Source organism: Ursus maritimus, unplaced genomic scaffold (assembly GCF_017311325.1).
Source record: "Ursus maritimus isolate PB19 unplaced genomic scaffold, ASM1731132v1 scaffold_30, whole genome shotgun sequence".
Taxonomy (NCBI): domain Eukaryota; kingdom Metazoa; phylum Chordata; class Mammalia; order Carnivora; family Ursidae; genus Ursus; species Ursus maritimus.
Genome location: NW_024425564.1, coordinates 7190819 through 7212339, shown reverse-complemented (window position 1 = coordinate 7212339; position 21521 = coordinate 7190819). Strand labels below are relative to the sequence as shown.

Sequence of the window (21521 nt, the reverse complement as noted above, 5' to 3'; positions counted from 1 at the left end):
ATGCTGGAGGTCCGGGCCCCCACAGGAGGATGCAAATGGCGACGAGACGTATAGATTAGAAGGAAAGAGTCAAAACTGTTATTTTCAGATAATAAAAGAATAACAATTTTCTACATAGGTAACCCTATTGATTAACCAACCATTAGAATTAGGGATGTGGCAAAATTCCTGAAAACAAGAATAGCAAAATCAGTACTGTTCCTCCATATCCACAGTAACCAATACAAATTATAATTTTTTAAAAGGAATGTTTCATAATAGTAATACAAGCCTTATAACTATCGTAGCCCCCCCCCAATGTGCACATTTTATGAGGACCAGGTTTTGTTTTTTTCTTATAAAGTATTTCAGATCTGCGGAAAAGTGTTCTGAGTAAGCCACTGTCCAGCTCCCTCAAACCCTCGTCTTTCGAGGAAGACGAGTCACCTTTCCTCCCTGCGCTCCTGACCAGAAGGACCCACTCGATTCATTCGTTCCAACTGCTGTATAGTGAGGGCCGTGTATGAATATACTGGTTTGCTATCCGTTCCGTGGTGTAAACTCTGCCGTGCCCAAGTGCTGAGCGCTGTGTGAACATTTGTCTGGAGGCAAAATGACCTGGTCAGAGGACGGACACGTCACTACATGTTGCCAAAGTCTTCTCCGCAGAAAACCTCAAAATCCCATTAAAGGCATAAAAGGAGATCTAAACCGCCAGACAGAGAACACGTTTATCTCTGGGATGATGATGCCCATTTGCTCCAAACTAATTTCCTTCAGTCCTCAAATTCAATAAAATTACAATCCATGCCACTGTAACTCCACTTAAAAGAGCACCAGGATTTTTTAAAAAGAACCTGACAAATTGATTCTAAATGTATATGGAAGCATAAATGTCTACAGATAAGTAAGATACATTTGAAACGGAAGGCAAGGCGGGGAGAGCAGTCTGGTCGGAGTCTACGTTGCACCACCAGGTCAGGACATGAAAACAGCACATCCCGGTTCCGGGGGACCAACAGGTGGAGACGGTGCAGTCGAAAGCCTGGAAACAGCTCCCGCATTCCCGCAAATTGGTGCGCTGGACGCGGCTCTACCAGCCAGTAGGACTAAGCAGATGGGGTTGAAGAACTGGTTTATTATACGGAGAAAAACAAAGCTGGGTGTCTTCTTCACTCCAGATAAACTGAAGATATTAGTGTGAACAGGAAATTTGTAGAATTAGTGGCAACATATACAAACACACAATCATGTGGTGAAAGGGATCTTAAAAACATAAACCACAAAGTGGAAAGTTTATCAAATTTATCAAAATTGGGGATTTCTTTTTTTAATTAATTCATTTATTTGACATAGAGAAAGCACAAGCAGGGGGAGCAGCAGAGGGAGAAGCAGACTCCCCGCTGAGCAGGGAGCCCCATGCGGGGCTGATGCCAGGACCCTGAGATCAGGACCTGAGCTGAAGGCAGACGCTGAACTGACCGAGCCACCCAGGCGCCCCAAGATTCAGGATTTCTGTCTAACGAATAAGGCCACTATCAAAGTTAGTAATTGAGTGATATTTTTAAGCCTAAAACGAGCGAGAGATTAATAGCTAGAATATGTAAGAAATTCCTGGAAGTCGATGAAAGAAAGACGGGAACCTGAAAGATGGGGAAAAACGGAGAAAATTCGAGAAGAGATGTTTCTAAAAAATTTTTAGAAACAAGGTATCACTTGGGGTGCCTGGGGGCTCAGTCGGTTGAGCGGCCAGCTCTTGGTTTCGGCTCAGGTCGTGATCTCAGGGTCCTGAGATTGAGCCAGCGTCGGGCTCCGTGCTCAGCAGGGACTCTCTCTCCTCCCTCTGCCCCTCGCACTCACTCTTTCTCAAATAAATAAATGAATCTTTTAAAAACGAGATAACACGTTACAGTCATCAGATTGGCAGAAAGGAGCAAGTCTCGACAGCAGCCACTGTGGGCGTGGGGGTCGGGCAGCAGGAAGCTCTGTGCCCTTCTGGTGGACGTTCACAAGAGCACAGCCATCGTGGGAGAAATTTGGTGGTACTTAAGGAAAGGGAGTGTGCCGATGCCAGCCACCCCTCCTGGGGGTGAATCTTAGGTTCCTGAGGGAAAGTAGGAGGCCGTTCATCATCGGTTTGGCTCATTGTCATAGGCAGGAGGAGGTAACCTACATGCTCTGTGCCCAAAGAAAGTGTGACAGAGCGTGCCTGACATGTGCTATGGAACACCGACCAGCAGTTAGAAGCCATCGACGAGATGTATGCAAGCAACATGATTACATCCTAAGACCGTCGTACTAGGTCAAAAAAGGGAAGAAACAGAGCTAGTCCTGTACTAGGCATATGTTCAGGGATCCCTCTGTATCCGAGGACATGTGAAAACATTAGAGTAGTGTCCATGGGGTGAGGAGAATGGGAAAGAGAACCGACAGACAGGAGGAAGTGTAAAGAGGTCGAGAGGACCTCGCCTGGGCTGCTGCTGACTGTGCACCAGGAACCGTGGAGTTTGACTGAGACGACTCCCTGCCCTGCCAGTCCGAGGGCAAGGCGGGAATGGGAAGGAGTGGGGAAATAAAGGGCACAAGTAAAGCCCGCAAGCCTGCGCGCAGACAGGGACACCGCCCTGCACGCAGAGCAGAGCGACTGGACCAGAGACAGTGCCGGGGCTCGCCGCCTGCTGTAATCACAGTTCTTGGGCCTTGGACCCATTCCTCCCACAGACCCCAGCTGGGTCCTCACGACCACACCTCTGGTTCTCTGCGGCACCTCAGGTGCGCGACAGCCCCTCTCAGAAGCCAGCGGACTGGCATGTCTTTCTGCCTCCCGCCCCGAAGCGGACAGAGCTCAGCGCTCTCACACTCCGGGAGACCGGCAATGCTCACAGCAGCACTGAGCCCATGGTGTACTGGGCTGAGGCTTGTGCAGGAGATAAAGGCTGGTCTACATCACAAACACTGCAACACAAATATGTTCAGACTGCCGGGGGTCACCAAATGGATCGCTTCCGTCCAGGCAGCTCCCAGTCTTCCCATTCGGGTGTTGGCACTCCTAACCCTCCTTCTTAAACTTTTAAATCCCGTTCTCCTTCTTATGCAGGGCAAATTAGTTTTGGCCCAGAGCCTCTGTCTGTGCCTGTCCACACCCCTAAATTACCTGGGCCACTCACCCTAAATTTAGTCACACTTGGAAATACAGTGTAAGCGGCTCATTTGTTTTTTCAATTTCATACTCACCCAAAACAACGACAACGACAACAACAACGACACGCCTTCCTTGCCCAAAACACGAGCTCAATGCATAGAAGTGAAACAAAGCCCCATCGTCCAATAATAATAATGGTAATAATAGTAAGCACCTGAGAGGTTACTTAGCCCCGAACACGAACGTCATTTTAGGGAGCAGCGCGGTCTGGCCCACTGCCATCAGGCACGTTCTGGGTAAGAGAAGGGACAGGGTGGTGTCGTGGCCCCGGAGCTGCCGCTGACTTTCCGCGCGCATTAGACACAGGACATGCAGAAGTCTGGCTAGTTCCTGCACTTTATTACACATCCTCTGCAAGAAAGAAACATGGCCTAAATGTCAGAAGGAGGGGGCCTGGGTCCACCCCGGGCTGGAGGAAGAGACCCTGTGGAGATGGAAGCGTCTCCAAGCGTGCGTCACAACACAGTCAACTGGATTAATGACTGCAAGCCCCACGAAGTTCTGCTCTTCCCCGTGATGATTATTTCCGGAGCTCTAGCAGTTTTTGTCGTAGTGGTGTTTTGTTCTGGTTTTCAAAAGCGCGCGGGCTCGTGCCCGCGTGCGGGAGCAGCCCCTGGGTCTCCAGCGGCCAGCTCGGCCGCTCTCCGCCGCAGCGCCGCTTGGACGCCCCCAGCCCCCGCTCAGTCAAGCAGGAACCTGTTTCCCAGACCGCGAAGCAGGGGGGTCTGCCCGGAAGCAGGCGGCGAAGGCGGGGTCCCGCTCCGCGGCGGGGCGGAGTCCGGCAGGTGCGCGCCCGGAGCCGCAGGTGAGACGCCCTCCAGGTCCGGACGCCGGGGTCTGAGCTCGGGCCCCGCCCCCTCGCTGCCCGCCTCCTCGCCCGCCACGCCCACCGCCTCCCCGCGGGCTCCCGGCCGGGGATGGCGCCCCGAAGGGCAGCCGGGGCAGCCCCGCGCCGCCGGGACCCCCTGGGAGCGCAGGGGGCTGTGCGGCAGGTCCTGCTTGTCCCGGGTGAGCTTCGCCGGCTTCCAGTCGTCCGGGAGGCCCGGGCTCCAGCGGGCGGTCCCAGGGTCCAGCGACACGGCCCCTGCGGGAGGAGGGCGGGATATGGAGCGATGCGCCCTAGAGCGCACGCGGTGCGGGGCAGGCGGCGCAGCCTGCGGGCGCAGGCTTCCCCTCTGCCCCCGCGCGGAGCACGGCCTTCCGCCGGCGGCAAGCACTGCTCGCTGGGAGGGTTTGCTTCTCAGAGCGCAGCCCAGACCGGCGGCACCTGCTTGGCCAGGGAGCCGGGGAGAAGCGCAGCCCCATCGACTGAATCGGAATCTGCATTTTAACAAGATGCCCCGGGTGTTTCTTCTGCACGTTAAGTTTGAGCCGCAGAATGAGGTCATATTTGTGGAAACAGTTTCTAAATTAAGCATCATCTTCAAAGTAAATGCTGTTTGTTTTTTAATTATACAGTATTTGTTCAAGTTAACGGAGTCTGGGGCAATGCTGGTCAGAACACACACACCCAACCAAGACCTTCCTGAATATCTTTGAGGCCATGATACCCATACAAGCCACAAGCGTTAACAGCACTAGGCTCTTTACACGTATTCATCCCTTTATCTGGTGGCTGCTCATGGGGTCCGGACGGTTGCCCGTGTCCCATAACCAGCAAGAGCAAGAACAGGGGACCGGGTCATCAGGCCCCACACTTCACGTATCTCGTTGCTCTGTTTGCTGCCTTGGATTGAGTGGATGGAGGAGAGAACGGACCCCAAACCCCCAGCTGTTTACCTGAGTCTGTGTCCAGGTAATGTGCCAGGTTTTCTGAGGGAAACAGAAACAGAAAGACGTGTGACTTGTTCTTTCCTACAGGCATTCCCAAGGGCAGTCCTGGGAGCCACGTGAGCACAGGGGTGGGGGAGGGCTGTGTGCTCTATGCCTTCTGCTGTGGTCTACTGGGACCCAGGCAGCCCTCACGTGCCTGGACGCTCGGGCCAGTGCGGGTCCCTGGGAGAGAAGATGCTCTCGGGACCGTCTGGCTGAGCAAAGCAAGACCACCAGGGGAAGGCGTAAGGGAGGAAGACACCTTGAGCCAGGCTTGGCAGGCAGGGGGAAGATGGGGCCAGGTGGAAGACACTCCGCCAGTGGGGGTGGGGAAAGCTGCCGCCCCTCCCCTGTACCTGAGAAGGTCCTCAGCATCTCTGGGAGGGGGAGTATTTTCCTGTGGAGATCCCGGATCTTCTTGACAAGGTCGGGAGAAATGGTCTCCGGAGTCACAAAAGTCTTTGTCTCATACCTACAGACAACCAGTCCCTTAAGGATTCGAGGCACGTCCTTGGAGAGAATGTTTGGGGTCTGTGGAGACTGCAAGGGGCACAGGTCATTACCCTGTTTGCCTCTAGAGGCCACTACAGTGTCGCTTGAAAAACGACCTGAAGCTCCTCTAATTTGGGTGCTGTTCTCTACTGGGGAGAGGGGATTGGGGGGGGGGAGGAGCGAAACACGCATCTGCTCCGTCCCTGCCTGTCCCCACGCGTGACCGCGAGCAGGCTCGGCTTCCGCATCCGACCAGAAGACCCACAGAGCCCTTTAGTGCCCCGCGCCGAACACACTTTGAAAGTCTGGGAGACACTTGCTGAGTCCCGGACCCCGGGGCCAGGTCCCTGTGGCTGCATGACAAGTGCTCCTCGCAGAGCACGGAGAAGGGCAGCTGCTCCCAGCAGAGGACAGGATGAGGCCGGCAGTCACCCTNNCCTGAGGGCCACGGGGCAGCTGAACGGGGAGAAGGACAGGCTGGGCTCCCCCGCGCCGTGCCTCCCGCAGTTGACAGAAGGGACCTCCCCTCGGACTTACAGTTTATGTGCTGTTCAATACTGACTCGAGTACCAATAATTTGGGGAATTAAATAGATGTTCCTGCATCAGCCTAAAAATACGAGTATGGCTTATAACTTCGCCTCCAGGGAAAACGATCCCTCGTAGGAAACAAGCAGTTTAAAAACGGGCTCTTAGAGCAAAAGTGAATTTGCATTTCCGTGGGGGGCAGGGTAGACACACACGCCCTGTGCCCAGGGGGCCGAGGTGAGAAGAACAAAGTGTAGCCAGGGAGGAGGCCCTACCTGCTCGGGCTGGCTCTGACATCCTACAAAAGAGAAGGAACACGCACTCAGCGTCCGCGAGCCCGTCCCACCGAGACGCCCGCGGCACAGCCTGTCCTCCTTAGCGTCTGGCCCCAAGCTCTGTCCTCCAGAGTGTTGTACCTGCGTTACGTACGCATCACACCTCCTGGCTAACCTGGGACTCTGCTCAGGTCATCTGAGCGGGCTTCGTGGTCTCAGCCTTGTCTCGGGACTGTTCTGCCTCCAGGGCTTGAGAGAGGGTGGAGAACAGGCTCCGGGCTTGGCTTACCCGCCGGACGCGGGGTGAAACGGGGTAACGTGACGATAACCACAGCAGACACCGTTTACTGAGTTCTCGGTGTGAGCCGGGGACCGTGCAAAGCACTCTGCGTGGATTGTGTCTTACAACCTTCGCACGAGCTCTGTGAGGGAGGTGCTATTCCTATCCCCGCGTTGAGGGGCTCACGAGGCTCGCCGCGGTCACGCAGCTGGGAGAGCCTGCCCTCAAACCCACGGCCCTGCGACCGCAGAGCCCTTGACACAACCACAGTGACTGCGCAAGTCGCCCAGCCTTCCTGGGTCTGCACGTCTGTCTGTAGGCTCCCCGGAACCGACAGCCCCTCCCCGCATAAACAGGTCTGCCTGTCCATCCTGCTGGCCCCGGGACCCCCAGCCCGCCGCCGGGGCCCCTTCCTGTGCGGCCCCTCTCCAAGTCCTCGAGGCGGTGGAGACGGACCCACCTGCAACAGGGCACTCACGGGCCACTGGAGCTGCTCCCCCAGCGCCTGGACCTGGGCTCCCAGCCCGGCGATCTCCTCGGACAGCCTGGAGGTGTATGCCTCTCCCTCCAGGTGGATCTGCCGCTCCAGCTCCCTCAGCCTGGCCTGCAGGAGACACTGGTGGTCCGCCAGCTCCTGCCGCAGCCTCCCGAACGCCTCGTCCACCTGCTGCTTCTTGCCGTGCATGTGAGTCTGCACAGGGAGAGGAGACAGATGCGGCCAAAGATCAAGAGGCCGTCTCCAGGAGCCTCGTCTGTGTCCTCCCGGCTGACTGGGCAGCTCAGAAACAGAGGCAGCCGCATGCCCGCCCACGGTGCTCAGGCCAGCCCCACGGTCGGGGGTGGGGGGGACGCACACACTGGACGCACACCTTCTGCCCCACCCTTCCTGTCTGCAGGCAATGCTTTCAGGCACACAGGCTGGGGTGGGAAGGGAGGCTCGGGGTCAAGACACCCGGCTTCTAGGGGCATCTGCTGGCTCAGTCGCTCAAGCGTCTGACTCTGGATCTCAGCTCAGGTCATGATCTTAGGCTTGTGAGATCGAGCCCCGCATCGGGCTCTGAGCTCAGCGGGAGTCTGTTTGAGGTTCTCTCCCTCTGCCCTTCCCTGCTCTCTCTCTGTCAAATAGATTAATGTTAAGAGAGAGAGAGCGAGAGAGAGACCCGGGCTGTAGCCACGTCATCATGAACGTGGGCTTGGCTCTCTGTGGACCCTCCCGTTCCTGTTCCCTGCTCTGTAAAATGGCTGAGAACATGGGTCTCGGGCTGGATGCCAGAATGTCCAGCTGTGAAGTTCTGGGGTTCCACAGCCTTGACCCCAAATGCCCCTTGCACAGAGGGAAGCGAATGAGAACAGTACAGAAGGACCGGCAGCACGCTTCCCCAGAGTCTGCTCAGAAAACCCCCAGACAGAAGGTGCCAGAAGCACTTTACCAGAAGTTCTTGGAGCTTCTCGTCTTCCCGCCTCCGTGTGCACTCCATCTGTTTTTTCTCCAAGCTCCGAGCATCCATCTGACTCTGGAGATGGTCCTGTGGGGAGAGAATAGGCAGGAAAACGTGCTTCGTTCCGATACTAATTGTCTGCTGAGTCCCGGCTGCACCGCTGATGTTGAGAGATTCAGAGGTGAGCAGGGCCCGTCCGTGTCCCCGAGATCACCTCAAGATCACCACTGGCCTTGTCACTGGTGGCCAAAGTACAAAGAGAGAAGGTGGAGTCACGGAGTGCGAGCAGCCGGTCAGAACACAGGGGGTCCAGGGGAGTTTCACACAGAAAGCACTCACGGTGGGTCTAGAGAGGGGGTGGCGAGTACCGCATGCCCCTGACCTGTCCACTTAGAACTTACTAAATGGTTTAAATAGAAAGTGCGGGGAGAGCAGAGCAGTCTCAGAGGAAGGAGCTACACGAGGGAGAGTCAGAAGCAGGAAAGAGCAGAGACGTCCAGGAGACAGCAGGTGGACACAGGCCAGTCCGCCAGACACGCGGGGCCTGGGTGAGGTGGGCAGGCGGGATCCCGGTGCTCACTGCGGGGGGCATCGGTGCCCCGCTGACGACACCAAGCTTTCCTGGTGCTGGGGACCCACAGGAGGGCTCGGCACAGGGGAGCAACATGGTCTGCTGCATCTTTTGGCGGACTGGAGGGTGATGGAGAGGGCAAGAATGGAGACAGGGAGTGCGTTCCAGGCCGTGCAAGGTCTGGGTGAGAGCCTGCGTTGGGAAGTGGTTGTGGGAATAAGGCCGAGTTCAAGATTCGATAGGTGCTTCTGAGAAAATCACTTCCAGACCCAGACACCGGATGGTGAGAGCGAACTGAGGGCAGCCCGGGGTGGGGTGCAGGGGGGACACAGTGGGACACGTGGGGCCTCCCCTTCTCCCAAGGAAGAGTGGCACCTGCCGGCTGCCCTTGTTTGCCCCTCGCATCCCTCTGAGCCCAGCAGTCTGGGCCTCAGTAAATCCCACACCCAGGGTGGGTCCTGGAAGACCAAGTCCACAGTGGGCGGAAGACCCTCCCATGCACAGGGCTCATGGCTGCAACTCTCTGTGCCCTGGCCCCGTGGGCCCCCCAGACTGAACGGCCACACGTCCATGTGGAACCACCATCCTTCATCCAGATCCCTACCCATTCCCTTCACTGTGGTTGACAGGACACCGTCCCAGCCCATACTGGCCCCAGGAAAAGCCGTCTGTCTTACCCGGTAGGGCTGAGCAGCCCCGTCGAGAACGCCTACCGCGTGGGTACGGTGGGAGGGGCCCTCCCGACAGGCCACACAGAGGAACTCAGCGTCAGTCTCGCAGAAGAAGTAAACCTTCTCACCATGCTCTTCACAGCATGTTTCCCCCAGAGGGCCCAGGGGCACGGGGACCACGAGAGGCTTCATGGGCTCCTTCTCCTTGCAGAGCACACATAGCAGGACCTGGCAGGAGGGCTGGGCCCCCATCTGGGATGGCGGGAGGAGGCGTGACCGGGAGAAGGTGTGTCCACAGGTGCCGGTCACTACATCCTTCAGGGGTCCCGTGCAGCCAGGACAGGGGGTCTCCTCCTGGGACGGCATGGAGGGCATCCTGGTGCCATCCCCGGCCTATCCACAAAGTCCTCTGCTTCAGGCCACACAAATCCCCTGTCCCTGAAATTAGTCACTTCTGTGTGAGTCATGGAGGGAACACAATAGGAGGCTCAGAGAAGAAACAGGAGGGTTCCGCCTGGGAAGCCATCAGGTGCCACCTGGCCACCACCCATCAGCTGAGTGGGTTCAAACTCCGGGGCACCTCGAATGACCCAGCATTTCCCAGCAAGGGCCTGGTCAGCCCATTCTCCACTCCTTCTGTCCCCTTCTGTCCCTGGGGTGGGGAGCCCAGCATCCATGAGCTCACAGGGAGGTGGGTTTCCGGGAACCACCCTTGACGGCTGTGGCCATGGAGGCGGCACTGCTTCCGGCCGGAGCAGCTGGGAGCTGTCCGCTTCTGGCTCTGGGGTGTGCTCCGGGCGTCAAAGTCCAGACCGCACGGGAGGCGCTGTCCCGGCCCCTCCTCCGCCTCCTTCCCTCGCTCACCTCGGCCGCCCAGGCTGGCCTCCTCAACTCCGCTGCCACCAGCCCCGGAGCCAGGGCCCCCAGACAGGGTCGACCTCAGTTTCTAACTTCAGGCGGGAGAAGGCAAGAAACTGTAATACAAACGATTTATGTCCCTGAAATTTGGAAACCTGAGCCAAGACATGACAGCCGTAATAAGCACCATTTCCTGTAATTGCACCCAACCTGGTAACAGCCTTCGGGAACAGGTATGACCACCTTCATTTTACAGAAAGACACGCGCAGTGACGTCCCTCAGGGTACAGAGCTGAAGAGCTGCGCGGCTGGGGTCAGTCTGAGTCTCGGGGCTTCCGATCCGTGCTCCCCCCACCCCCCCCACCCACGTGACAGTCTACGCCGCTGTTCTTCATCCGCTTCCTGCACCTGCGCGTAAAACCCAAGGAAACTCCCGCTCTGACCTTAGCGATCCGCCCCGCGTGGTTTCCCTCGCTCCGCGCCTGGCCTAGTGTGTGTACCCCCTTTCCTTCCCACCCGCCCCCGCCCTCCCGAGGGTTCAGCCCCCCACCCCGCGCGGAAGCCCCCCGGCCCCACCACCGCCGAGCGCGGGAACGCGGCCTGTCCCAGCGGAGATGCGCGACCGCCTAAACTACACACCAGTTAGAAGGAACGCAAAATATCTCATTACTAATTCTTAGACTGCTTCCACGTTGAAATGATCATATTTGGGACTAAATAAAATACTAAAATTGACTTCACTTTTAAAAATACGGCTGCGTGGAAACTTGAGTTGTACAGTGGCTCACGTGGCGTTGTGTGACGGCGGGGGTCGGGACACTCAGATCTGAGCACCACCTCGGCTGCAGAGCAGCGCTCTCCCAGCCCCGAAGCTCTGCCCCAGGGCGGACGCGGTGCAGGTGCGGGTCATTAACAAGGGCTGGCCGTTGCTGCAGCACAGGGCTAGTTCCAACCCCCGTGGAGGCCGGTGGCAGGCCGGTGAGGTGTCCCCGAGCACAGCCACCTTATCTGCGTCCTCCTGCTCCCCTGCGCTGGCCCGCCAGTCCTGGGCTGGCTGATACCCCTAATCTCCCTGGAGACAGCTGGTCATACGCAGGGGGCTGGCCTGGCATCTCTGCTCCCCAACCCGGGCCCCCTCCCACCCCGACCCAAGGACTATCTCCGCCAACTGTGGACGGCGCAGATACCAGCACTTCAGCTTTCCGCGGCGGTGCGGGTGGACCGGAGGGTCGCGAAACTCCAGGCTGCGGGCCGCGCCCCTGACAGGAACCGAGGTGTCTCTGAGCGGTGGCCCTTCCTTCCTCCCTCTCCTGGCGTGGGCGTCTGCTCCTTTGGGAGGAGGGCAGGAGGACCCTGGCATGCAGGTAGGTGCCGTGCCCACCGGCCGCGTGTCGTGTGTGCGCAGCGTGTGGTGGCGCAGCGTGTGCGTAGAGCCTGCGTGCGCGTCCACGCGACCTTGAGCGTGTCCGTGCGTTAAAGCGTGCCCAGTCTGGCCCGCAGGATGAATGTGTCCTTGCTGTTCTCCCAGATCCTAGCCGCTCAGCCACGCACAGAGGGCGAACAGCCGACGGGCACAGCCGCGCCATGGCCTCAGCCGCCTCCGTGACCAGCCTGGCGGACGAGGTCAACTGCCCCATCTGCCAGGGCACCCTGAGGGAGCCGGTCACCATCGACTGCGGCCACAACTTCTGCCGCGGCTGCCTCACCCGCTACTGCGAGGTCCCAGGCCCGGAGCCCGAGGAGGCCCTCGCCTGCCCGCTCTGCAAGGAGCCTTTCCGCGCCGGCAGCTTCCGGCCCAACTGGCAGCTGGCCAGCGTGGTGGAGAACATCGAGCGCCTCAGGCTGGTGTCCACGCCGGGCTCGGACGAGGCGGACACGTGCCGGGAGCACGGGGAGAAGATCTACTTCTTCTGCGAGGACGACGAGGCGCAGCTGTGTGCGCTGTGCCGCGAGGCCGGGAATCACCGGGCCCACACCGTGCGCCTCCTGGACGCAGCGGCGGAGCCCTACAGGGTAGGAGCGGGGCCGCGGGGCCCGGGCACAGTCCTAGCCGCTTCCTGTCCGCCTCTGGCCGGAGCCCCAGGTGTGTCGCAGAAGCGCGCTTCGTGCCGCTTCCCTACGGCCAGCACGTATCAGGGCGCACGTACCGGGGCCGCCGAGGCCGTGTGGAACGGCCGAGGGAGCGCAGTGGGTCAGGCAGGCGCGCGAGGGCATCGGCGCCCGGGGACGGTCGTGCAGACGAATGTGATGTGCGTGGCGCTGCGTGGCTGCCGCGCGTGCTGTCGGGGAGTCTGACTGTGCGCGCGCGGTTGCGGAGAAGCCAGTGCGCGCCAGTGCATACACGTGCGCGCAGTCCCGCCGTCCCTGCGCTCAGTGGTTTACACCTGCGCTTGGGTAACAGGCCCCGCCCGTCCGTCATCTGTCGATGAGGTCACTGCCCGTTCAGCCGAGAGCGTTCGTCGTATTTCTGAATGTGCCTTTGAGGACATTTGTGGAATACCCATTGCAACTCTGTTCTAGAGCAAGCAGTTTTTAACACAGGGTGTTGACTGTTTTTATATGATCCAAGGGTCTTCTCCGTCTGGCGTCAGCGCGAAAACCCTCTTCTATTCACAAGAAGGGAGTGTGTGTGCGTCCCTTCCAGATATGTGAGCAAGTTGGGATAGTTTCAAAGAAGGATCAGCCTCGGGACAGAGCCCAGATTTAACTGACCAAAGACAAACACAGTAGGGTTTTAAGCTGAAGGCAGCCAGGCTCAGCTGGGAAACTGAGTCACCAGCGTGCCGGCCCTGGGAGAGGGCAGCTCTGATCAGAGTTCCTGAGAGCGGAGCTAGAAGGAAAAAGACCCGGAGGGAGCAGGCTGCCAGGGACAGTCCGGGCGCAGGCCTTGTCAGCTAGAGGGTGCGCCTCCCCGGTGCCGTCCCTCCTGGAGGCAGCGGGCTGACCCTCTTCACAAGTCATTGCCTCCATGTAACAGACCTCCTGCTCTTTCTCTCCAGGAGCAAATACAGAAGTGTCTTGAGTGTCTAAGAAAAGAGAGAGAGATTCAAAGAATCCAGTCGAGAAAACCAAAGAATACAAGTCCTCCTGGTAGGTCACCGCCCCTCCCTCGCCCATCCGCCCAGGACCCAGCGACCCGGGAGGCAAGGCAGTGTCGCATGCAGGCTGGGAAGATCCCTGTAGGCCCAGCCCAACTCCCACCCGAGCCTAGCTCGGCCCGTTTGTTGTGAGGTGAGGATCGAGCTGGCAGGGCCTCCGGGAATTACGGTACTGCTGCGGGACTGAAGGCGGGTGGGCCACGATGCAGCCTCGTCTGCGAGGCCGGCGTGTCGCGGCGGGGCGGGCCTCCACCACCTCCCGGCTATGCTTCTAGAAGCCCCAGCAGAGGGGCGGAGCCATGCTGGGCCGACAGCTCCCAGCCACGGCACGGCAGGTGGAAGGAGGCCACACTAGCTCCCAAACCGTCCAGGGACCTGGGCGGGTCTGATTTTCCACCGAACATGGAGGACGTGGGTCTGGGCCAGAGGAGACGGGTGCACTAAGTAGGAGAAAGAAGGAAAAGGGAAGCAGAGGAAGTGGAGGAAGAGGGGAGGGAGGAGGACTCACGCCTGCCGGCCTCCTCCCGCCCCCTCAGTGTCAGGTAGCCACCAAGAGACAGAAGGTGATCTTCGAGTTTGCTGCATCTGAGCCAGTTCCTGGAGAGAGGCGGCAGAAGTCCTCTCTGGCCCAGCGGAGAAGCTGGATGGGGACATCCTAGAAGCGGGAGGAGTTTGACGTCCTGGTGGGGCGGGAGATCTGCCGCCTTCAGCAGCCTGATCCCGAGCTGGAGAAGCACGCGAGGCGGCGCGGGCGCTCCTGGCAGGCCCGCCCCGCCCGCGTGCCGCCTGACTCCCTGCGCCTTGGCTTGTCCGAGCCTCCTCCCCTTCCCTCCGTGTCCCTGCATCCGGTCCCGCTCCTGGCCTCTGACTGTCCGTCCAAGTCCATCACGGGGAGTCTTCCCTGACCTAGCTGTCGGGGTTCTGTGAGGCTCCAACGGGAGAATGCAGTGGAAAGAGCAGTCAGAAAAGCATCACGTGCCCTGCAAACCACTGAATGTACGTGCTCTTTCCTTGAGCAGACCATTCTGCGTGGCCACCAGCCTGCGGGTAGTTCTTCCCGGTCTGTGCTACCTAGGGAAGATCACGGGTTTCTGGAGGCATCAAGAGGGCGCACTGGGGCCAGCGTGGCCGCGTTTCCTACACCAGGACTGGGAGCAGAAGACGCTGCGCTGGCCCGCCAGTCCTGGGCTGGCTGATACCCCTAATCTCCCTGGAGACAGCTGGTCATACGCAGGGGGCTGGCCTGGCATCTCTGCTCCCCAACCCGGGCCCCCTCCCACCCCGACCCAAGGACTATCTCCGCCAACTGTGGACGGCGCAGATACCAGCACTTCAGCTTTCCCCGCGAGCGGTGCGGGTGGACCGGAGGGTCGCGGAAACCCAGGCTGCGGGCCGCCGCCCTGACAGGAACCGAGGTGGTCTCTGGAGCGCCGTGGCCCTTCCTTCCTCCCTCTCCTGGAGCGTGGGCGTCTGCTCCTTTGGGAGGAGGGCAGGAGGACCCTGGCATGCAGGTAGGTGCCGTGCCCTGGGGCGCCTGCGTGTCCGTGTGTGCGCACGCGTGTGCGTGTGTGTGCGTGCGCGTCCACGACCTTGAGCGTGTCCGTGCGTGTTTAAGACGTGCCCGAGTCTGGCCCCGCAGGATGAATGTGTCCTTGCTGTTCTCCCAGATCCTAGCCGCTCAGCCACGCACAGAGGGCGAGCAGCCGACGGGCACAGCCGCGCCATGGCCTCAGCCGCCTCCGTGACCAGCCTGGCGGACGAGGTCAACTGCCCCATCTGCCAGGGCACCCTGAGGGAGCCGGTCACCATCGACTGCGGCCACAACTTCTGCCGCGGCTGCCTCACCCGCTACTGCGAGGTCCCAGGCCCGGAGCCCGAGGAGGCCCTCGCCTGCCCGCTCTGCAAGGAGCCTTTCCGCGCCGGCAGCTTCCGGCCCAACTGGCAGCTGGCCAGCGTGGTGGAGAACATCGAGCGCCTCAGGCTGGTGTCCACGCCGGGCTCGGACGAGGCGGACACGTGCCGGGAGCACGGGGAGAAGATCTACTTCTTCTGCGAGGACGACGAGGCGCAGCTGTGTGCGCTGTGCCGCGAGGCCGGGGATCACCGGGCCCACACCGTGCGCCTCCTGGACGCAGCGGCGGAGCCCTACAGGGTAGGAGCGGGGCCGCGGGGCCCGGGCACAGTCCTAGCCGCTTCCTGTCCGCCTCTGGCCGGAGCCCCAGGTGTGTCGCAGAAGCGCGCTTCGTGCCGCTTCCCTACGGCCAGCACGTATCAGGGCGCACGTACCGGGGCCGCCGAGGCCGTGTGGAACGGCCGAGGGAGCGCAGTGGGTCAGGCAGGCGCGCGAGGGCATCGGCGCCCGGGGACGGTCGTGCAGACGAATGTGATGTGCGTGGACGCTTGCGTGGCTGCCGCGCGTGCTGTCGGGGAGGTCTGACTGTGCGCTCGCGGTTGCGGAGAAGCCAGTGCGCGCAGGGCCAGTGCACACGTTGCGCGCAGTCCCCGCCGTCCCGTGCGCTCAGTGGTTTACACCTGCGCTTGGGTAACAGGCCCCGTCCGTCGTCTGTGTCGATGAGGTCACTGCCGTTCGACCCGAGAGCGTTCGTCGTATTTCTGAATGTGCCTTTGAGGACATTTGTGTGAATACCCATTGCAACTCTGTTCTAGAGCAAGCAGTTTTTAACACAGGGTGTTGACTGTTTTTATATGATCCAAGGGTCTTCTCCCGTCTGGCGTCGCGCACAGAAAACCCCTTCTATTCACAAGAAGGGAGTGTGTGTGCGTCCCTTCCAGATATGTGAGCAAGTTGGGATAGTTTCAAAGAAGGATCAGCCTCGGGACAGAGCCCAGATTTAACTGACCAAAGACAAACACAGTAGGGTTTTTAAGCTGAAGGCAGCCAGGCTCAGCTGGGGAAACTGAGTCACCAGCGGTGCCGGCCCTGGGAGAGGGGGCAGCTCTGATCAGAGTTCCTGAGAGCGGAGCTAGAAGGAAAAGACCCGGAGGGAGCAGGCTGCCAGGGACAGTCCGGGCGCAGGCCTTGTCAGCTAGGGGGTGCGCCCTCCCTCGGGTGCCGTCCCTCCTGGAGGCAGCGGGCTGACCCCTCTTCACAAGTCATTGCCTCCATGTAACAGACCTCCTGCTCTTTCTCTCTCCAGGAGCAAATACAGAAGTGTCTTGAGTGTCTAAGAAAAGAGAGAGAGGAGATTCAAAGAATCCAGTCGAGAGAAAACCAAAGAATACAAGTCCTCCTGGTAGGTCACCGCCCCCTCCCCGTACCCCATCCGCCCAGGACCCAGCGACCCCGGGAGGCAAGGCAGTGTCGCATGCAGGCTGGGAAGTCCCTGTAGGCCCAGCCCCAACTCCCACCCGAGCTAGCTCGGCTCCGTTTTTGTGTGAGGTGAGGAGTCGAAGCTGGCAGGGCCTCCGGGAATTACGGTACTGCTGTGAGGACTGAAGGCGGGTGGGCCCACGATGCAGCCTCGTGCTGTGCGGACGGCTGTGCGAGGCGGGGGGCGGGCTGTCCCACCACCTCCCCGGCTATGCTTCTAGAAGCCCCAGCAGACAGGGCGAGGCCATGCTGGGCCGACAGCTCCCAGACACGGCACGGCAGGTGGAAGGAGGCCACACTAGCTCCCAAACCGTCCAGGGACCTGTGACGGGGTCTGATTTTCCACCGAACATGGAGGACGTGGGTCTGGGCCAGAGGGAGACGGGGTGCACTAAGTAAGGAGAAAGAAGGAAAGGGAAGCAGAGGAAGTGGAGGAAGAGGGGAGGGAGGAGGAGGACTCACGCCTGCCGGCCCCCCCTCCCGCCCCCTCAGTGTCAGGTAGCCACCAAGAGACAGAAGGTGATCTTCGAGTTTGCGCATCTGAGCCAGTTCCTGGAGGAGCGGCAGAGCGTCCTCCTGGCCCAGCTGGAGAAGCTGGATGGGGACATCCTGAAGCAACGGGAGGAGTTTGACGTCCTGGTGGGCGAGGAGATCTGCCGCTTCAGCAGCCTGATCTCCGAGCTGGAGGAGAAGCACGCGAGGCCNCCCGCGTGCCGCCTCTGACTTCCTGCGCCTTCGCTTGTCCGAGCCTCCTCCCCTTCCCTCCCATGTCCCTGCATCCAGTCCCTGCTCCCTGGCCTCTGACTGTCCGTCCCACCGTCCATCACACGGGGGGTCTTTCCCTGACCTAGCTGTCTGGGGTTCTGTGAGGCTCCAACGGGAGAATGCAGTGGAAAGGAGCAGTCAGAAAAGCATCACGTGCCCTGCAAACAGATGTCACGTGCTGTTTCCACGGCAGACCATTCTGCGTGGCCACCAGCCTGCGGGTAGTTCTTCCCGGTCTGTCGCACCCTAGGGAAGATCCTGGGGTTCCAACGAGGCATCAGGAGGGCAGTGCAACTGGGGGCCACAGTCCTGGTTTACAGGACTGGGAGCAGGGGGCCTTGGCCTCAAGCTGGCGGGCAGGTCCCTCCAGTGTGTGGGTGCGTGACATAAAGGGGTTGGCCCTCACCAGCCCCAGAACTCGGGCCCAGGACCTTGGGCCCTTTTCCTGTGGGAACGTGGTATTTGTCTTTGCTAAACTCCTGCTCTCCCCCCTTTCTCCTAGGACATCAGAAGTACTCTGATAAGGTAAGCGTCCCCTGTGGGCACACACGGCATCGCATGTCCGGCCAGTGCACGCCTGCAGCCGTGTCCCATTCCAGGCAAACCTTCGTGCACGTACATGGCTTTCCACGGCCAGCTGTCCACGCGTGGGCAGTGGGGTGCGTCCCCGAGGAAGTGTGTCTGCCTGTGTCTGCCTCCATGTCTGTTCGCAGGCGACCAGCTGAGTCTGGAGAATTCCCAAACCCCGCTCTCTCTGTGCCCCTAGATGTGAAACCAGAAAGTGCCGGAAACCAGAGGCTGTGTCCCCTGAGCTGGGCCAGAGGATTCGGGACTTCCCCCAGCAGGCCGTCCCGCTGCAGCGGGAGATGAAGATGTTTCTGGGTAAGAGGACCCCAGGGTTCCCCTGGGCGTGGGAGGCCCTGGATTTGGGCCTAGGAACGCCCCCCATGCTCCACTGCCCAAGGCTTGAGTGACCTTTGGCCTGTCCCTTCCCGGAGCCTTCCTTGGCTGTCCTTATTTGCACATCTTTATAAAACCTGCCTGTTGGGATAACGTGACACGGAAGAGAGTTAATAAAGACGAAGATTTCCGAAACAAATTTAACTGATTTGAAAAATAATTACACAAATAAATCTGATCCTCTGACCTTGAACAATTTAAGAAGTCATGGTTAACAAAACCTGTCATTCTCAATAATGTAAAAAATCTACAGAGGCCCTTGTAACACATGGTCAGATTCTGATGATAAACACGGTTAATCAATAACCAGGAAGAGCGCTATCCACGCGGGGGGGCGGCTGGCTCTGTCGCATCCCCCACCCGCTGGCTCTCCAGGCCCCTGTGGGGACTCTGCCCGCGTTCCGGGAACGGGCGGTGCTGCTGGGGAATGAGTCCGGTGAGCGGCTTTCTGCCAGCGCCCTCTGTGACGTCAGGAGTGATGCCACCCTTTTCCACGTGGCCCGGACGAGCCCACACTCGAGCCCGTCCTGCAAGTAGGCCCAGCGGCCTGGCTGTGAGGGACCTTGCACTCTAACCACATCCGACCTTTGACTGTTCCAAAAATTATTTCCAAGGAGAATAAGAAATCGACCCCCCGATCCATTCATCCGGTCGATGTTTCTGGAGCGTGGCCTCCGTCCTGCATGAGGCCCTGCAAGGTGGACACAGTCCCTGCCCACCCCGGCCTAGGTGGGGCCCACCCCCAGACACCAGAATCAGGCCTGGGTGGTCACAGCTGCTCGGGGACCCCCGAGGCGAGCTCTGGTTCGGAAGCTCAGCTCCAGAGCATCCGTCTTCTGTCCCTGTCTGTGTCCCTTCCCTCTGGGCTCAGTTCTCTCATCATTAACTGTGTGGTTGTGGGAGACAAACGCTCTCACCCTGCTTTGTATCCTCCTTACAGAGAAGCTGTGGTTCGAGTTGGACTACGAGCCAGGTAGGCAGCCTGCCCCGCGACAGGAGGGAGCGGGGATCCGCATTTCACGGGGCTGCACGCCAAGCGCCCACACCCCTGGCGCGAGGCGCACGTGCCCATCTCCACGTGAGGGCGGGGAGAAAGCTTCGGTCAGAGCAGGACAGGCTATCAGGAAGGGCTTCCTGGATGAGGGGACTGTGATCTGGGATCAGAACCCCGTTGTCAGAATCACCGGGAACCGCACTTCCTGTCGGGAGGAGCTTCCCAGGGTTAGGAGGAAGGTGGCCAGGACCCCGGGGGGTCACGTGGTTGGAAGGGACTCTGACCCCTCGACCCACCTGAGTTTAGGGAGTGTCAGCGTATGGGAGTAAAGCCGTACTGTGCAGGGGTGCGGACGTTCTTCGTGCCAAGACGCGGTCCTCTGGGCGGGTCCAGACAGAGCGTGCGGCAGAGCACGTGGTTCGGTGGACTTTAGCCCCAGGAGGACCGAGCCTACCTCCGCCCGCTAGTGTCATTCTCAATGTTGCCGTGTGTGCGACAGAGTCCTTGGCGACTCGGCGGCGGGGCATCACCCGGACAGGTTATGGGGACATCTCCTGCAAGGTTCGATATCACTCGCAGACGCCCAATAAGTCTGGGCTTTGAGCAGCTAGCCGGACACGGGCCGTGTCACCGCCCGCCCACAGGACGCCCGGGCTCCCGCGTGCCCGCCCACCGCTCGGTGCCGTCCTGGGGAGGCAGCTCCGTCCCTGCAAGCGGGTGGGCTCCCTGGGCCGTGCCTGCTCTGGCCTGCGGCCAGCACCCGTGCCCCCGCCCGCATCTGCGATCCCAGACAGCGCAGACAGCCCCCTCCCTCCGTCGCGGCCGCCTCACGGTCGCCCCGGCCAGCCCCCGCCTCTGGCTCCATGCACGGCTAGGCCCTCAGACTCAGTAGTGACCGCGGCCTTGGCACGGAAGAACGCCCGTCTACCCTGCACAGTATCGGCTTTTACTCCCCATACGCTGACACTCCTAAACTCAGGTGGGTCGTAGGGGTCAGCAGGTCCCTTCCAACCACTGACCCCTCTCGGGTCCTGGCCACCCTTCCTCCTGACTAACCCTGGGAAGTCTCCTCGACAGGAAGCGCTGCGGTTCCCCGGTGATTCTGACAACGGGGTTCTGATCCCCAGATCACAGTCCCCCCTATCCAGGAAGCCCCTCCGATAGCCTGTCCTTGCTCTGACCGCTTTGCCCTCAGCGGGAGATGGGGCACGGCGCGCCGCGCCAGGGGGGCGCTTGGCGTGCAGCCCCGGAGCCGCGGATCCCCGCTCCTCCTGTCGCGGCAGGCTGCCTACCTGGCTCGTAGTCGCCAACTCGAACCACAGTCTCTGTATAGGTAAATATTGCAGGGTGAGAGCTGCTGACTCTCCTCTCCAACCACACAGTTAATGATGAGAGAACTGAGCCCAGAGGGAAGGGACACAGAGGGACAGAAGACGGATGCTCTGGAGCTGAGCTTCCGAACCAGAGCTCGCGGGAAGTCCCTGAGCAGCTCGTGACCACCCAGGCCTGGATTCTGGTGTCAAAATGGGGGCCCCACCTAGGCCGGGTGGGCAGGACTGTCCAACTTTGCAGGGCCTCATGCAGGACGGAGGCCACGCTCCAGAAACATCGAACGATGAATGGATCGGGGGCCGATTTACTTCTCCTTTGGAAAGTCAATTTTTGGAAACCAGTCAAAGGTCGGAGTGTGTTGGAGGCAAGGTCCGCTTCAAGCCAGGCCGTTGGGCCTGGCACTGCAGGATCGGGCTCGAGTGTGGGCTCGTCCGGGCCACGGGGAAAGGGTGGCTACTCACTGACGTCACAGAGGGCGCTTGGCAGAAAGCCGCCACCGGACTCATTCCCAGCAGCACCGCCCCGTCTCCCGAACGCGCAGAGTCGCCAGGGGCGCCTGGAGAGCAGCGGGTGGGGGATGCGACGAGCCAGCCGCCCGCGTGGATAGCGCTCATAATCCTGGCTATGATTCGTGTTTCATCAGAATCTACCATGTGTTACAAGGGCCTCTGTAGATTTTTTGTTGGATTATTAGAGATATGAAGGTTTTGTTAACCATGACTTCTTAAATTGTTCAGGTCAAGGAGGATCAGATTTATTTTAAGGTAATTATTTTTCAAATCAGTTAAATTTGTTTTCGAAATCTTCAGCTCTATTAGCGACTTCTCGTAGTCACGCTTATCCCAACAGGAGGTTTTGATAAAAACTGTGCAAATAAGGACAGCCAAGGAAGGCTCCGGGAAGGGACAGGCCAAAGGTCACCAAGCCTTGGGCAG

General features: G+C 59.7%; 2 protein-coding genes across 2 annotated transcripts in view; one reads left to right on the top strand and one right to left on the bottom strand.

Moving 5' to 3' along the window:
- Positions 1–3861: 3861 nt before the first annotated feature.
- LOC103681984 (tripartite motif-containing protein 15) lies at positions 3862–9623 on the bottom strand. Its single transcript, XM_040644623.1, has 7 exons — positions 9255–9623; positions 7998–8093; positions 7028–7258; positions 6288–6310; positions 5350–5465; positions 4961–4993; positions 3862–4265 (listed from the first exon to the last, which is right to left on the bottom strand). Exons 1-7 carry the CDS (start codon positions 9621–9623, stop codon positions 3862–3864), a joined length of 1272 nt encoding a protein of 423 aa, XP_040500557.1.
- Positions 9624–14501: 4878 nt separating this feature from the next.
- LOC103681983 (tripartite motif-containing protein 10) overlaps positions 14502–21521 on the top strand; it is an 8209-nt gene continuing 1189 nt past the window's right edge. Inside the window, 8 exon segments of the mRNA XM_040644877.1 lie at positions 14502–14715; positions 14872–15356; positions 16363–16458; positions 17028–17264; positions 17803–17825; positions 18067–18182; positions 19201–19233; positions 21503–21521. The exon segment at positions 21503–21521 is cut by the window's right edge and continues 1189 nt beyond it. Coding sequence (XP_040500811.1) covers positions 14928–15356; positions 16363–16458; positions 17028–17264; positions 17803–17825; positions 18067–18182; positions 19201–19233; positions 21503–21521 — 953 coding nt within the window. The 5' untranslated portion in view covers positions 14502–14715; positions 14872–14927.